At 41.9% G+C, this 17991-nt stretch overlaps 1 protein-coding gene across 4 annotated transcripts in view; it reads left to right on the plus strand.

Moving 5' to 3' along the window:
• Positions 1-331: 331 nt before the first annotated feature.
• The window catches only part of LAMA4 (laminin, alpha 4), a 158306-nt gene continuing 140646 nt past the window's right edge, over positions 332-17991 (plus strand). For 2 of the 4 annotated variants that reach the window (XM_011970602.1, XM_011970604.1), the window contains exons 1-2: positions 333-589; positions 756-1080. In XM_011970602.1, the coding sequence (XP_011825992.1) occupies positions 886-1080 (195 nt within the window). In that variant the 5' untranslated portion in view covers positions 333-589; positions 756-885. Of the gene's footprint in view, positions 607-755; positions 1081-17991 lie in introns of all 4 variants that reach the window. The other 2 variants (XM_011970603.1, XM_011970605.1) reach the window with 2 other exon arrangements.

Here is a 17991-nt window from a genome sequence, read left to right on the forward strand (position 1 = left end):
GCAGTGAAAGATACTCTTCTCCCAAGCCCTCTGGGTGAGGACTGTCGGAAGGAAGAGGGGTGGCCAGTGAATCTCCAGAGAAGATATGAGCACAAAGAGTGCAACAGTCTATCCCTAGAAAAAAAACCGAGAAACCGTGCTCAAGAAAGTGGGCATCCTGACCCTCTGCCTTCAGAAATAATGTACCTCTGGTTCCTGCCGCTGGAATCCCTTTTCCACCCACTTTCCTGCGAACTAGCGGGGGCCACATAAAAGATCTATATAAATACAGATAAGACATCCGGTACCTTGACTACATAAATAAGAGTGGTGAGGAAGCGGTCACAAAAGCTGAATATTCTTCTGGAGCCCTTGGAGTGGCTCCAAACTGAGAGGGGAGGGAAGGCCGCAGGGAAAGGCGGACCTCAGTGTCTGAAAAGCCAGCTTAGAGTGGGAGGGTCTGAAAGTGGAAGGTAAAAAGGGAGTGGTGAGAATGAATGTGAGAAGGAAGCCAGGACAGCGCAGTCCCCAGTACCGAACGGCCGGGGAGAGGAGGTGGCCTGGCGCTGGCGGGGCTCACCCCAATCCGTCTGCCCTTTGATGCCGGACTGTAGGCTCCGTCCATCTGTAAGTTCTTGAGCCAGAACCTCTGGGAGAAAGAGAAAAAGTGAAAGACGGAGAGGGAGAGGGAGACAGAAGGGGAGAAGGGGAGAGAGAAAGAGAGAGAGAGAGGCTGGGACTCTCCCTTACTCTAGCACTTTCCCTTTTTTCCTAAGCTGCTGGTTGCGCTGCCACCTCCGGATACTGCACAGGGATTGGAGGGAAAATAAGCGAGGCACCGCCGCACCACGCGGGGGACCCACGGAGACCTACAGCGCCCGAGCCCTGCTGGATGTCAGCGGAGAAATGGCTTTGAGCTCAGCCTGGCGCTCGGTCCTGCCTCTGTGGCTCCTCTGGAGCGCTGCCTGCTCCCGCGCCGCGTCCGGGGACGATAACGCTTTTCCTTTTGACATTGAAGGGAGCTCAGCGGTTGGCAGGCAAGACCCGCCTGAGACGAGCGAGCCCCGCGTGGCTCTGGGACGCCTTCCGCCTGCTGCCGAGGTACAGTGTCCCTGCCATTGCCACCCTTTTAGGGCACCTGCGCCCCCGCAGGCTGTGCCACACTAGTCCTTCTCTCTCTCCGCCTATTTCCTCTCCCCATTGCCTTGAGAGTTTCACCTGGGCTAGGTCAGTTCGGAAACTTGAAATAGTTTTCCTTTGTAAGTTGCATTTGGATGTTGAGAGTTGAAAGTTGAGGCTTCCGAGTGTGTCTGCTCAAACGGGCGAGAGTGCATGTGTTGGTGCTCTGAGTTCATCTGCTAGACTCTCACTGGGGACTGCAGCAGCACGTCGGTGACTTCTGCCACTTGCGTGTCCCGGTAGTCATTTTGTCACGCCACAGCACTTAACGTGTGTGCCCTGTCACTGGCTTCCTGCTCCTCTGCGCTGTTAGGACAGTGGGAACACTACTGCAGGCTTTTTGTCTCATATTAGACAAGAAGTCTTCTGCAGCAGGGAAGGTGAAGGGGTGAGTGAGAGCGGCTGGTCATGAAAGGAGCTGTTAGGAAACTGCTGAGAGGATACCTTAAGTAGAAATGAGCCATTGTATTCCAGAAACAAGACGTTTCCATGAAAATCAAGCCTCAGGATACGCTATTGATAATATGTGTATGGAAAGAGCTGCTGTTTGAATATCTTACAATAGCTTTTAAGTTGGAAACAAAACCGGAATGTAGAGATCTGGTAAAGGAAAATGAATCCAGAACAAGTGATTTAAGAGCCCCCTGAACTGAAACAGACAACAGCGTGTCCATTGCATGGGAGATGCTAAGAGGGAGGAAAATGAAGTCACCTAAGTTCATGGGAAAGGAAGGAGCAATTGACCTAACAAACACCACACTCTATAGCTATGGTTACAGCAACCGTACAACTAAAACAGTTATGTGGATTGACACCATTTCTAACATCACTGATGCATGGATTATTGCTATGAATTCTGTTGTTAGTACAATTATGGTTATTAATTATTGATGATTAAAAATAAGGTGCATGAACATGCTCCTTCTTCAGAGTAAGCCCTACTTACATGCCCCAAAAAAGAGAGAGTATGGACAGGGTCAGAATATACCGACCTCTCACTGTGGTATAAAATGTAGCCTCCATGAGAAAGAGAGAGCGTGGCTTGTGGTCAGCTTCATACCCAGAAACTTGGGGAGAAGCCAGACCAGGAGGGATTTCATGCAATGGGAAGGCTTTGCTTCTCTACAGGCTTGGAATTAACCCCAGGGAAGCATTATCTCCACCTGTTGCTTTGAGCATGGAAAGTCCCTGAATGAAATGCTTGACTTAAGAGTAAGATTGGCAGATAAATAGCAGGACACTCAAATGTGAATTTCAGATAAATAATGAATGAATTTTTATCACATCCCAAATACTTCAGAGGACATATTTATACTAAAATTTGTTTTCACTGTTCATCTGAAATTCAAATTTATCCGGGCATGCTGTATTTGTGTCTGTTACATCTAAAGAGACAAGTCATATAGAATTGTTTTTTGTAACTCTCATCCCACAAAAAAAAAAAAAAAAAAAAAATAGGAAAGTAATTTTTTGGGCTTTAGACAACCTTAAAATTAATGTTCAGACCCCAGGAAATTTCTTATGCGTGCATATGTTTGGTGACATAATAGGAAGGCAGCACAGCAAAGTGTCTTAGATTGCAGGTTTTCAGTCTGATGGTCCCAAGTTGAAATTTCAAGCTCTTTGACCTTGGGCAAGTTACAGATCCCCAGACTGCAGATAAACTGGTACTGACAGAATTTCTTGATGCCTGCTTCACACCTCATACTGTTACTGTAATGAAATTAGATAAAATAGACTGCTTAGCATAGTGCTTGACATAGTATAAATGCTTTATATATGCCAAGAGTTGTTATAATTGTTACTATCAAAAATGTGGATGATCAGATTTTTAAAAACCCTTATTCGAGAATATTCCTTAGAACCTTACATTTATGGTTTTCTTTTACTTAATGTTATTGTATCTGTTTATCTATATTCTTCCAACTGGAAAAAAAAAGTCATATGGTGAGTTAAATTTGTAATACTGTCAGAGTCTAATAGGCTCAGAATGCCAGTGGAGGCCTTCAGTTTTGAAAAACAGAAAGAAGATATTAGTCATTCCAGGAAGGTCAAAGTATATGGTGTAGAAAGGGTGAGACTGAGGTAATTATGTTCCCACTGCATAGTTTCACATAATGCCTCCAGTTAGCCTGTGGTCCCATGGCGATCCCAACGCCCCACCATCAGGTTTCCCATGCTCTTTATAGCAGTAAGCAGACCTTAAACCAAATACATTCCGGAGACTTAATAACATGGTACAAACACTTTACTGGATTGGCTCAGGAGATGGTATTTGTGTATATATGGAGAGAGAAAGAGAACACGGACACATTATTCATGCGAGAGGTTCAATGTGTGGATGGGAGGATATTCTAAAAATACGTTCTTTTTACTTGGATTTATGTGAATGGTTATTCTGCAATTCTCCTTCAGAAGGAAGGAAGAAAAATATTAAGGCAAGCATGGAGCAGTGGGAGGTGCTTGGCTAAAGGCCTTCCTGAGGTTCTCCTAAGCTCCTCAATAGGCCAGCTTGTGGACTCTCCATCCCTGAGTACTTGGCCCAAGACACAAACTCTGACATGCTGTATTGCTCCATGTGAGCTGGGGAGCAAATACATGAAATATGCACAGAATAAAAGGATAGAGACTGTTGGCTGACCAAAAAAAAGTCTCCTCTTTTCCTTGTAAAACAAGCCAAAGCTTCCCCCGAGATGCAAAGTATTTGAAAAGAAGAGCACCTGTGGGTAACTCCATACTAGTCATGGGGAGGATTTTCCCACCTTTGCTTCTTGACAATTAATCTACTGAGTCCATTATTGCTGAGTTTACGGTGAGAACAGTGATTCTCAACAGGTGATTCTCAAAAGGGAAGACTGGGCAGTTTCAGTAAGGATAATCAGTATTCTAATATTTCACATTAAGGAAAGGAGTCTATTCATTCCACCATGCACACTATAGCAAGAAAAACTAGTCCAAAGTCTTCTTGACCAATATAAATATGGTAGATACGGAAAAGAACTGGAGTGGGGGCAGGAATGAAGATGGGAACAACCCCACAAGAAGCCAGTAACAGAATGTCCTTGGGAAGAGTGAGATCCTTGTCCATCAAAAAGAAGCAGGAACTAAACAAGGTCAAGAACATGAGGTTGGAGGTTACACTGTGTGGCTGGAAAGAAGCCACACAGAGACTGAGAAATTGAGACGGCAAGGACTCTGCTGACAGGGCAAGGTGGAAGGTGGTGGAGCGGGTGATGGTGCTGTTGTTACTGGCTTTCACAGATAAATGAGAGAACAAGGGATACAATGGACAACGTTGAGTAAATGCCCCTCAGAGGGGAAAAGAGGAATTTCTCTCCTAAAAACCTCAGCTTTGCTGTTGTCATTATTGTTGTGTTAACTTCACTCCAAGAAGATCAGTGCCCATGAATGCACCCTACACCAGAAAAACTGACTTGCTAAAAAGAAACTCTATAAAGCAGACCAACTCTGAGGGACTTTCCCTTTTGACTCTTTTCCTTGTTGATACATGACCCCATGTCCCAAAGCATTGTTAGGCTCCTGCCATTAAAAGATTGCAGAATGTTTAATAAAAATATTTTAGATCTCTTTAACCATCTGCTTTCTTTTCTCTTATCTTGGTCACTTGCTTTGAAAAAGGTCCCATGGGATCACACTAAGACCTCCAGTTGCTAGCCTGGGTTATCACTCTCTACTGATGTTCTAACAATTCAATTAGGTAATCTGAACCCCTTACACGCAGTCATTATTTCATTCATTTATTCACCCAACAAGCTGGTTTGGAGCCTTACCTCAAACAGAGCAATAAAATAGGCACAAGGAGGAATAGAAAGAAGCATAGTCTCATCTTTGCCCTCAGGGGTGAGCAATTGAAGAGACAAAAAAAAAAATAGGCGGCCATTATATAAAGAACAATGTACTAACATTCTGTAAGAGTGGCTACAAGGTAAGTCCCATGCAAGGTAATGTGAAAAAAATATTATTCCTGAGCTAGACCAGTAGGGCACAAAACTTACTTGCCATACACCAAAATAGGCTTCCAAAACCTTATTTTAGAAGAACTGCAATATAGCGGTGATGGTGATAGTTAGAATAGCATGGCTCACAGCTGACACTCGTTGAGTACTTACCACATGCCAGATACGGATCTAAACCCTTCCCATGAGTAATTTCCAGTAACTTTCATGACAAGTCAATGTGACTGGTATCGTTATTATCTCATTTGATACACATAGAAACCGAGGCACAGAGCATTTGCCCAGGCCCCTACTTGTAAGTGGCACAGCTAGGAAGGAGTTTATAAAAGCAGTTGAACTGTGCAAAAGTAGCTAGGAATAGGTGATTAGATAAATAGAAGTATATATAGGAATACTTCTAGTCAAAATTTTGGGAATTCCTTTTTTTTTTTTTTTTTGAGACAGCATCTTGCTCTATTGACAGGCTGGAGTGCAGTGGCTTGATCTCAGCTCACTGGAACTCCTGCCTCCTGGGTTCAAGCGATTCCCCTGCCTCAGCCTCCCAAGTAGCTGGGATTACAGGTACGTGCCACCATGCCCGACTAATTTTTTGTATTTTAGTGGAGACATGGTTGGCCAAGATAGTCTCTATCTCATGACCTTGTGATCCACCCACCTGAGCCTCCCAAAGTGCTGGGATTACAGGTGTGAGCCACTGCGCCCGGCTGGGAATTTCTTAAAATGAAGAAATATAAAATGCAATTTAAAGGCCATTTTTGCAGTGCTTGTTGGATGAGTAGCATAAGTTACAAAAAGTTGAGATAACTTCGCTTCCCCATGTAGTCTAATAACCATGTTTTAGAACTACTCATGTAAGAAAGAAAAAAACTAATACTTGTTGACTTGTACTGTGTCCCATCAACCTACATGAATTATCTTATTTAATACTAAATAGTGAAAATTATACCCATTTTACAGATGAGTTCATTGACATTTAAAAGTGGTAAGTACCTTAACCAAATTTTCAAATTCCTTTCTTTGCTTTCTGTATACCAGGGAGTCTCCCTGATAGAGCACTTTTTTTTTCAGCTATAGAGTCTTCTTATTTTCTCTTTATAATGATATTCTAGTGTGTGTCCTCCACATGATGCTACAGTCTATCTTAAAAGCTCTTGATTTAGATTAATAAGTAGGAAACTCATAACAGTATTACCTAAGGAATACCTAGTCTATCTTATAGAATTTATTATAAAATTGCTAAAAAATAAAGAATTTCATTCCCTAGTGTTCCAGAGTTCTTTGATTTAACCAGAGGAAGTTTTTTCTTTTAATGTGATAAAATAAATATAACAGAAACTTTGTCATTTGATTTTTTGTTGTTGTTGAAACGGAGTTTCACTCTGTCACCCAGGCTGGAGTGCAGTGGTGTTATCTTGGTTCACTGCAACCTCCGCCTCCTGGGTTCAAGCAATTCTCCTGCCTCAGTCTCCCAAGTTGCTGGGACTACAGGTGTGTGCCACCGCGCCTGGCTGATTTTTTGTGTTTTTAGTAGAAATGGGGTTTCACTGTATTAGCCAGGATGGTCTCAATCTCCTGACCTTGTGATTCGCCTGCCTCGGTCTCCCAAAGTGCTGGGATTACAGGCATGAGCCACTGCACCCGGCCATTTGAACTATTTTTAAGGGCACAGTTCAGTGGCATTGACTATATCCACGTTGTTATAAAACCATCACCATCGATCTCCAGAACTTTTTCATTTTCCCAAACTGAAACCGATTAAGCAATAACTTCCGATGAACTCCTTCCCCCAGCCCCTGGCAACCACCATTCTACTTTGTCTCTATGAATTTAACTACTCTAAGTACCCCCTATACATAATCATGCAATACTTATCCTTTTGTGCCTGGCTTATTTCATTTAGCATAATGTCTTTGAGACTCACCCATGTTGTAGCATGGGTCAGAATTGCATTCCTTTTTAAAACGAGTAATACTCTGTTTATATGTACACTATGTTTGTCCATTCATTTGCTGGTGGATATTTGGGTTGTTTCTACCTTTTGGCTACTGTGATAATGCTGCTATGAACATTGCTGTAGAAGCCTCTGTTTGAGTTCTTGCTTTCAGTTTTTTGGGGGTGTATACCTAGGAGTGGAATTGCTGGATCATATGGTACACAGGAAGTTGTAAGCCTCAGCGTCTTACAGGGGCCAGGTGAAAAAGAATTGAGTGAATTTAGCTCAGTAAAGAAATGCATCCTGTGAGTGGTGGGACTCAGGAACAGGAGATGAAGGGTCCCTCTTCCAGAGTGGCAGCCACCTTTCAGCATTGCCAGGTCTTCTGGTTTTATTTTGTTTTATTTTGTCTTTTTCAAAAGAAGACAGAATTTGGATTCATAAGTGAAACTGCTGACTCAAACATTTTTTAATGCCCTGTAGGCTGAGTACATCTGAGGGCCAGATTCAGCCCAAGGATAATTTATTTGCAGCCTCTGTTTTACAATATTTTGAAGTTCACCTTTCATTACAGGCAGAATATGGGCTTACAACCAGACAGATGTGCTGTGAATCCAGCTCCACAACTTTCTAGCTGTTTGACTTTGGGCAAATTGGACCATCTTTTAGATACTCAGTTCCTTTAATTGCAAAATAAATAGAAATACACTTGCCTTGCAAAATTCTTGTGAAATTTAGATGAAATAATATATGTAAGCTGCCTAACACAAAGTTAGCTCTCATTTCTCTCAGTCTGTCCCTCCTTCCTTTCCCTAATTTTTTCACTCTCTGCCTCTGTCTATCTTCAGGTAAAGCTTTATACTATCTTGTTAAAAGTATTTTGTTATCAAACTCTTTACTTATTGTATAAATTCAAGTACTTTTAACTCTTGCTTAAAATTTGCTGATCATCCAACATTGGAGAAGAAGACTGTCATTTAGTTTTTATAATCATTGTGTCTTTCATGGTTCTTTAAACAGCCTTTCCCCAGCAATAGGAGGATCTGAGCAGTTAAGAGAAATGAATGCTAAATCCCTAGAAAAGCTAAAGAAAAAAGCCAACAGCGACTGGACACGGTGGCTCACGCCTGTAATCCCAACACTTTGGGAGTCCAAGGCGGGTGGATCACGAAGTCAGGAGTTCAAGACCAGCCTGGCCCAGATGGTGAGACCTCCGTCTCCACTAAAAATACAAAAAAATTAGCTGTGCATAGTGGCGGGCGCCTGTAATCCCAGCTACTCGGAAGGCTGAGGCAGAGATTTGCTTGAACTAGGGAGGCGGAGGTTGCAGTGAGCAGAGATCATGCCACTGCACTCCAGCCTGGGTGATAGAGCGAGACTCCATCTCAAAAAAAAAAAAAAGAAAAGCAGCTTTGATATGACAAGGACAATACCTTTTTTCCCCTCATAATTAAATTATTAAATCTGACTTGTCACAGTTTCTTGATTTAAAATACCAAAAACACGCCCCTACTTTAGGGTTTTTTCTGGCTTGTAGTAACCATATGAATATAATGATGGTCAGACATAATTTTGAGAACTTTGATTGGTTAAAAGCCATTAAAACCAGATTGCTAGTATATGCCTTGAATCCAAACCTTAGCATTTCCAAACAATCATATTTTTTTCTAAAATAAGTAAATCTAGTCTATTGATGTCTAGTGACCATATAGAAGAATATTTAAATACCTACTCATATTTGCAAAAGAGCAGCATTCTTTTTTCAACTGTTTTTCTTTTTTGCTCTTGGTGTGGTAAAGTTAAATTCTGGGAAATAGTTTACTAAAGGGAAGTTTAACCACAGATGTTTGTAATTCCAACTTAAGTTTCCCATCAAAGTCTTAATGAAATTCAGCTGCCAGCAGTTCAGCTCTGAATCTGAGTCTTTTTATCATGAGAAACTTGGGGGAAACAACATTCTGAAGCTGAATGGTAATGGGAAAATTTCCATATTCAGCCCAAATCCTCTCCATAAAGAAAAAAATACTTAAACAAATTCTGTTAAAAGCGGGAGGAGAGATGGTGAATATAATTTGAGTAATATGCAAAATGACCTTCTTTTCACTCCTAGGACTTTCTTCGTTTTTATGTTGTGTTTTGGTGTAGGCTAGAGATCCGTGTTTACCTAAATGGAATGAAGTATATACATTTTTTACTTCATAAGAACTGATGAGTTAGAGAAATCCCGTAACATTAACAGCTGCATTAGCACAAGTCTTGTGCAAACTAGACCAGTAATCCAGGCTGTACTCTACAGCTAAAAGGACCCCTGACCATGATGCAGACTTTGCATATTAATATTTATTTTGAAATTATGCCATTTTGGAGTGGCATGATTGCTTCAAAGGAAATCAAGGACTCTAGGGATCGAAAGTACCTTCACTAAAACTTCCCTCACACACACAACTATTACATGGAACACTGTTGTCTATGTACAAAGTGAAATGCAACATGGCATGCTGAACTAAGCAGCTCTAGAAAGCCAAATGTCAGTCCAAAGAAACACATAACATAGACACCAGCCAAAGGGAAGAGAAATGTCTAGTAAGCCTCAGCCCCTGGGATGCTAGGACTATAGAACCCTCTAGAATCACGGCACAGGGCCACAGCACAAATTCAGGGTCTGGGGCTGAAAACCCTGGCAAGCCTCTTCTTCCATAGCAGAGGTAGTCCAGGATGCCTTTCAAGCTTCATGGCTATATGTGTGTGTTTCCCTTTGATGAACAGTGATACAATTTGACAAGCTGAAGGTGTTACCTAAGTGTTACCTCTTTTCCTGCTGATCTGTCCTGAGTCCTAGGTGGTTCTGTCAACCCCCAGGTCACAGATGAGGTGCTAAATGCCTGCTATTTGGAGATTAAACAGTCTGAATATCTGGAGATGGACTGCAGTTTCATTGTAGTACATGAATAATTGCCTCATTTTATATTGTTCCTTTGAAATTGTTGTCTGCCATGGTTAATGCCAATAGACACCCTGAAATTCCATTCATAAGAGACCTGAAGCCTCTCCTGCAGCGCAAAATTCAGCATAAAGGAGACCTGTTTGAATGCAGAGTCAGTGGGTGGTTATTACTGGTTACATAAATCTATCATACCTTGCAGCATGAGCCATGAAATCAAAGGAATCATAGAATGTCAGATTTAGAAAGGAAGTTTAGAGATTCAACTCTCTCATTTTGTAGGTGAGGAACCTAAGCTGAGAAGAGAGGGGAGGTGTGGGTGCTCGACCCCGGACACGATGCCCATTAGCAGTAGTACACGTGCCACAGGGTAAACCCCCAAATTGGAGTTCAGCCTGGGAGGCCACGTGGGTTCTTGGCTTCACACAGGGAGGATTTCAAGAGCCAGCCGACGGAGTAAAATGAAAGCAAGTTTATTAAGAAAGTAAAGGAATGAAAGGATGCCTACTCTTCAGACAAGCAGTCCTGAGGGCTGCTGGTTGGCTGTGTTTATGGTTATTTCTTGATCATACGCTAGACAAGGGATGGATTATTTATGAGTTTTCCAGGAAAGGGATGGGGAATTCTCAGAACTGTGAGTTTCTCCCCCTTTCAGGCCTTATAGGATAACTTCCAGACGTTTCATGGCATTTGTAAACTGTCATGGCGCTAGTGGAAGTTTCTTTTGGTATGCTAATATATTATAATTAGCATATAATAAGCAGTGAGAGAGACCAGAGGTGACTTTTATTACCATCTTGGTATTGGCATGGTTTGGCTGGCTTCTTTACTGCATCCTGTTTTATCAGCAGGGTCTTTGTGACCTGTTACCTTGTGAAACCAGTCCTGCTGACTTCCTAGCTCACAAGGAACTGTGTCTTCTGACTTTTTACCTTATGTTCTTTCCAATTGTTTTAATGGACTGAATCATGCTAGCTTTATTTTATTTATTTATTTTTGAGACGGAGCTCTGTTGCCCAGGCTGGAGTACAGTGGCACGATCTCAGCTCGCTGCCACATCCGCCTCCCGGGTTCAAGCGATTCTCCTGCCTCAGCCTCCTGAATAGCTGGGGTTACAGGCGCCCGCCTCCATGCCCGGCTAATTTTTGTATTTTTAGTAGAGAGAGGGTTTCACCATGTTGGCCAGGCTGGTCTCGAACTCCCGACCTCAAGCAATCCACCTGCCTGGACCTCCCAAAGTGCTGGGATTATAGGCATAAGCTACCGTACCCAGCCTCATCCTAGCTTTAGAACTAGTGATTATTACCTGGGCATATCTAGATATCTTGTAAAATATATCTACTTCTAATATATTATTATTCTTTTACTCTTGTTTCTGTTTATCCTTAAGTTGAGTCATCAGTAGGAGATTCCCATGTAGCTGAGTAGAGCTAGACTATGAGTCTGTAACTATTCTGATTCTCGGCTCCATCACTAACAACCAGATCACCCTTGCCAGGTAAAGAAACCTGGTCAATTCCTCTACCTGCTGGGGCCTCAGTTTCTATCCTTAAAAAAATTTTAAATGATTATTTCTAGCAACAAAATTCTATAATTATTTAAGAAATAGGTTAAAATTTATGCCAGTTAAAGGGAACCTGGGTTAAGATACTGAATCACATAGTCATAGCTGTTGCCCTAGTTAGAACCCAAGACTTTAAGAGTCCAGAGCCTGAAGGAAACACAGGGTCCTGGCTCTGCGGAAGGGGGTGCGGAGGGGTGGTTCCTAACAACTCCAGATGTGGGGCTGGGGCTGATCTGCAGCACAGGGTACCAACCCGGCCACAGACATGAGCCTCTCCAAGGCGACACAACAGCGAGGCTTCCCAGACAGCCGAAATGTGTCTCCGTGTGGTCGGTCAGTGAATGTTCATGGGTCTCCCATGCCAGGGTGCAAGGGTGCTGCCCCCGACTCTATCTGGACCCTCCAGAATGCCCCTAAACCTATCCCCACTGCAGAGAGACAGCGAAGTAGACAATGGAAGAGATCAGGGACTGGAGACCCACTGAGCGGAGACTCATGTCAACACATAACAGGTCAGTGCCAAATGGCAGAGGGTCCAGAAAGATGAAGGTATTTTTACTCAATGAGAAAGGAAGGGAAAGCCAGTGACAGATTATTAATCATTATAAACATTAACATGAAATACTCACATTATAGTATACATCGTACAGCTGTCCACTAGATCTTAATGACCATGTAAAGAATTATCTTGCTTTAAACACAACATGTGGAAGCAAAAGTCAGAATCGTTGGTGTGTGAGGGGATGTGCACTGGTGTCCAAATGCCCTGATTGTTGCTGGTTATGGGGAAGAGGGCTCTAAAACATTGCTACTGAAAGTGTGGTTCAAAGATGGCAGCATCGGCATCACCTGGGAATGTGTTAGAGATGCAGAATCTCAGGTTCCACCCCAGAATCAGAATCTAATTTTCACCATATCCCCAGGCTGTTCATCTGCACATTAAAATATGAGAAATGCTAGGGTCTCAAATACAGGTGGGCTTGAATTTTGAATGGACTTAGGGGAAATTGCAAATACAGAAAATTTCAAAAATGTTTTGATGTAATGATGGAGGAAGACCCAAAAAACATAAATTATACATAAGTCTAGTAAGGGGGTTCACAGGCTCACCCATGCTACCTGAAAATGTGTACTTCAGAATAAAATACAAGCCTCAAAGGAAACTGCTGCTTTGAGGCATCTAAAGGAAGCTGATAAGGTAAAGTCACTTCCTGAAACCATGGCACACACATACTGGGTGCTCAGAATGTATTTTTTGAGAAAAGACATGAAATGACATGGCAGGTTTTTTTACTCCCACCTAACTTCTCACCACCCATAACCCAGTTACCAAAAGACTGAAGACTCTGTGTCCTTGAAGGAAGTAGAGCAGAGGCAGGGGAAGAATTTACTTGGGGAATCTGCTCAAAAATAGGAGGTTACTCACACTTTTCAGGGAATAGTGGGATTGTGATGTTTTTCTTGGTAACAAGAGAGTCATTCTGATTCAGGATGTCTCTCCAGGGAGTGAGGAGTGCAGTCTGTGTCCTAGACTAGAAAGATAATGTTAGGAGACAGGGAAGACCTAGTTCCCCAAAATGAAAATTGCCAATTGCTATTCCTCCAGCTGGTCCTTTTCTAGAGGGATTGAAATCTGCAGGCAAGTGCTTTTGAGTCAGGTCTGTGTCTCCTTCTCTATCAGAGCAGACGTCCCCATTCTCCCAGCAGACTCGAGCTATCCTTGCTGCAGCATTTTAGCTCTAATTACTAAGCACTTGATTAGCACTTGCTGTGTTGCAAATACTGTTCTAAGCACTTATGTGTATTATGAATTCATTTATTCCTCATAACAACCCCATGAGGAAGGCATTAATATTAACCCCATTTTACTGATGACGAAAATGAGCCAGATAGCAGTGAAGGAACTTACAGTCATAGATAGGAAATCTGACCTCAGACTCGTAACCTTCACATTATAATGACCCTGTAACATCTGTTTCTAAGTCTCAGAGTGCCTTAGCAATACCCCAGCTAATAAAGGTTTCCCGTACTACCGCAGTAGTCTTAGCAGTTGACAAGTCTGTAAAGAACATTTAAATTAGTGGTATGTTTAGTCTTTGGCCTTGTTTTTAAGTTATAGAGTAAACTAAGTATCATCTCAGTAACAATGGGGAGTCCTTCCCTTAAACATAGGAGTAACAGTTGATGAAAATTCTGAATGTGTATATATATATTCATGTGACTCCTGCTATGCTGGGCATTGGTTTTTCAGTAGATTCCTGAGTCTAGTTTGTGGACCTACAACTTAAAAGATCTTGAAAAGGATATGGAAAGAGCTGACATGGTAGTAAAAACATGACCTCAGTTCCTAAAAAAAAAATAAAATAAAAATTGAGCTACGATATGATCCAGCAATTCCACTGCAGGATATATAACCTGAAAAAAAGAAAATCAGTATATAGAAGAGATATCTGCACTCCTATATTTGTCGCAGCACTGTTTACAATAGCAAAGATTTGGAAGCAACCTAAGTGTCCATCAGCAGATGAGTGCATAAAGAAAATGTGGTACATATACACAATGGAGTATTATTCAGCCATAAAAAGAATGAGATCCAGCCATCTGCAAAAACATGGATGAAACTTTATGTTAAGTTAAATAAGCCCGGCACAGAAAGACAGATGTCACATGTTCTCACTTATTTGAGGGATCTAAAAATCAAGTCAATTGAACTCATGGACATAGAGAATAGAAAGATGGTTACCAGAAGCTGCGAAGGGTAGTAGGGGGTTGGTGGAGAGGTGGGAATTGTTAATGGGCACACAAAAAATAGAAAGAATAAGACCTACTATTTGACAGTACAAGGGGATGACTATAGTCAATAATAACTTAATTGTACATTTTTAAATAACTTGATGTAATTGGATTGTTTGCAACTCACAGGATAAATGCTTGAGGGGATGGATAGCCCATTCTCTGTGGTGTGCTTATTTCCCATTGCACATAGTCAAGTTATTACTGACTATAGTCATCCCATTGTGCTATCAAATAGTAGGTCTTACTCATTCTTTCTATTTTTTGTGTGCCCGTTAAAAATTCCCACCTCTCCACCATTGCATACCTGTATCAAAACATCTCACATACCCCAGAAATATACACACCTACTATTTACCCACAACAATTTTTAAAATAATAAAAAGATTAAAAATAAAACAATTTTTAAAAAATGACCTCAGGGGAAATGATTAGATAAAGTATGTCAATCAGGAAATCTAACGAAGGTTTAGAAACAGTTTACCTTTTAAAATGTTTCTCTACAAATGACAATGGAAAAAGAAAGGAAATTTAACAACGAAAAGGATTCAAAAGACAGGCTTGCAAGAAACACAGGCTGCTAACTCCTTTAAGCACTATATAAAACAATTTGTCTGAAATAAGTGAGTTATTCACTCGGCACCCAAGGAATAAGAGTATAGTGCTCACCATTCAAGGTAGCAGTGATTTGATCTGGAACACACCCAGGTAGTCTTCTACCCTTCTGAACTAAGAGAAGGACTGTAGCAGCAGTCACTTGTGAAGTGCATTGTAACCTGAATAGGGGGATGTGTGAGAATAATGTTACCCCAGATTTTCACGTGCAGGCATCTCTTTACTATTTCTCCTCTCCTCTAGCCTCATGTTTTAAAATGTTTTTCCTTCTGTATTAGTCTGCTGGGGCTGCCATAAAAAAGTACCCCAGACTGAGTGGCTTAAACAATAGAAATTTATTTCCTTATAGTTCTGGAGGCTAAAAGTCCAAGATCGAGGTGCTGTCAAGGTTAATTTCAGGTGAGGGCTCTCTTCGTGACTTGCAGATGGCCACATTCTCACCGTGTCCCCACATGGCCTTTCTTTTGTGTATATGCAGAGGGAGAGAGGTCTCTGGTATCTCTGCCTCATCTTATAAAGATGTAAGTTCTATAAGATTAAGGTGCTCCCCCTACAATATCTTTTTTTTTTTTGAGATGGAGTCTCACTGTCACCTGGCTGGAGTGCAGTGGCACATGATCTCTGCTCTCTGCAACCTCCACCTCCTGGGCTCAAACGATCCTCGTGCCTCAGCCTCCCAAGTAGCTGGGACTATAGGTGCCTGCCACCACACATTTTTAGTAGAGATGGGGTTTCACCATGTTGGCCAGGCTGATCTTGTACTCCTGACCTCAAGTGATCCACCTGCCTCAGCCTCCCGAAGTGTTGGGATTTACAGGCATGATCCGCCACACCCAGCCCATTTAATCTTTATTGCCTGTATTTATTACCTCTTTATAGGCACTATCTCCAAATACAGTCACTTTAGGGGTGAATTTTGAGGAGACACAATTCAGTTCATCACACCTACCAAGTGAAATGTATTAAGTAGTAACTCATTTCTTAATGAGGCAAAGTAATTTATAACCACAAAGGAAAACTTCTGAGAAAATAAGATAATGAGTGTAATTGCCCTGTTTTAACTTTAAGCAAAAGCCAAATTTAGCACTTCATTTTAATTGTACATTTTTAATAAATATGTCACCATTACTATTTATTTATTTATTTATTTATTTATTTATTTATTTATTTATTTATTTTTAGACAGAGTCTTGCTCTGCCACCCAGGCTAGAGTGCAGTGGTGTGATCTCCGCTCACTGCAATCTCTGCCTCGCGGATTCAAGCGATTCTCTTGCCTCAGCCTCCCAAGTAGCTGGGACTACAGGTGCCCACCACACCTGGCTAATTTTTTTTATTTTTAGTAGAGATGGGGTTTCACTATGTTGGCCAGGCTGGTCTCGAACTCCTCACCTCAAGTGATCCACCCATCTCGGCCTCCCCAAAGTGCTGGGATTACAGGCGTGAGTCACCGCACCCGGCCAACTTTTAATTCAATATTTTGAAATATGGAAAATAGTATGTCAGGCTCTGTACTGCCACATTGTATTCCTTAGGTGTCCAGGGACACTCCATGATCAGTATCAATATCTTTACTCTCTTTTTTAGCAAAAAGGTGCCCACTACCCCAGCAAGTGCCATGTACCCTACAAAGATGAATAAAACACAGAGATGAAACAAGTACACTGTAATGCAATATAACTAATTTCTTATGTTATGAAAACTCTTGGAGGATTTAGAAGGAACATTCACTCCTGGTGGAACATTCCCAGGTGACTTCATGGGCAAGGTGGCATTTGAGTTGAATCTTTAAGATTGAGGAAAAGGATACAAGCTGAGGGGACAGGATGAGTAAATGCAAAGACACAGGGTTTCTTCTGGAAAGGGAAGAGTCCCAGTTTGTTGGACTGAACCACAGGGAGCCATCAAAGACTTCAGAGCGGAAGAAAGAGAAACACAGTGAGAATCGTGATTGTCAACATTAATCTGGACACAGGCTCCTGGCTAGATTGGGCAATAGGCAGCAGAGAGCCTGGAATCAGGGTAACCCATGTTGTGCATTGGTAACCGTCCAGGAGATCCTAAGGAGGCCTGGATTTGGATGCTGGCTGTGGTCTGGAAAGGAGAAAACAGACGCTGGGATCATCGCCAAGGTTCTATCAAGATGGTTTGTCATATGTTTGAAGAGTAAGGATGAGGGAGAAGTCAAAGGTGCTGCTGATGTTTGTAGAAATGTATTAAATCTTGGGAGAGAAGTCTCTGCAGAGACCTTTTAACATAAAACCTAGTAAATCAGTGGCTTTCAGACTGAGGCTCCATGGAAATGCCTGAGGGTACAAGGCCTCCGGAGCAGCAGGAGGTTGCTCCCTACCTCCTTCAATCAGAGCAGCTTCTTTGTCATCTGTTTTATAGATGAATTTCACATGAAATGTTGCTGGTTTTTAAAAAAGGGCTTCTCTGCTCTAAAATATTTGAGAACCACTATGCTGGGGCCTCCCAAGTTGATATTCTAAATCAAGACAAGTCTCCAAAATGTTACTCAAAACCTTATTCAAATCAGTGCCTCCCAGGCAGTTTCCCAGCAGTACACACGCCTACCTCGGACCAGTACGTGTCACCGGTTGCATTGAGCAGCTGATGCTCAGAGCACCCCTGTAATAGCTCCAAACATGAGCTAGAAATCTTTAAACAATCGGTGCTCTCCTGAGAGATATTTTTGTGCTTCCTGTTCCCTGTCTGATGATATTTTTGGCCCTTTGCAAGGAAATTAGGAAATTCCACTTTTGTCTCAGTCATTACCTGGGAGTACTGAGAACAACAACAAAGGAGCTTCGGAGGGAGGATAGGATGGTAGTGGGTAGACCAGATAACCACTATCTTTTGATCTTCGTAGGAATGACCAGATGTTTATTCAGTTTTTATTCTTCTAAACCAATTATTCCATTGCAAAGAATGTCATCTTACTCTGAAACATAAACAACAGTTGCTTACCTGCACCCTGAGCTAAAAAGATAGCTCTCAAGTCTTACTCTC

This window comes from Mandrillus leucophaeus, unplaced genomic scaffold (assembly GCF_000951045.1).
Source record: "Mandrillus leucophaeus isolate KB7577 unplaced genomic scaffold, Mleu.le_1.0 Scaffold96, whole genome shotgun sequence".
NCBI lineage: Eukaryota > Metazoa > Chordata > Mammalia > Primates > Cercopithecidae > Mandrillus > Mandrillus leucophaeus.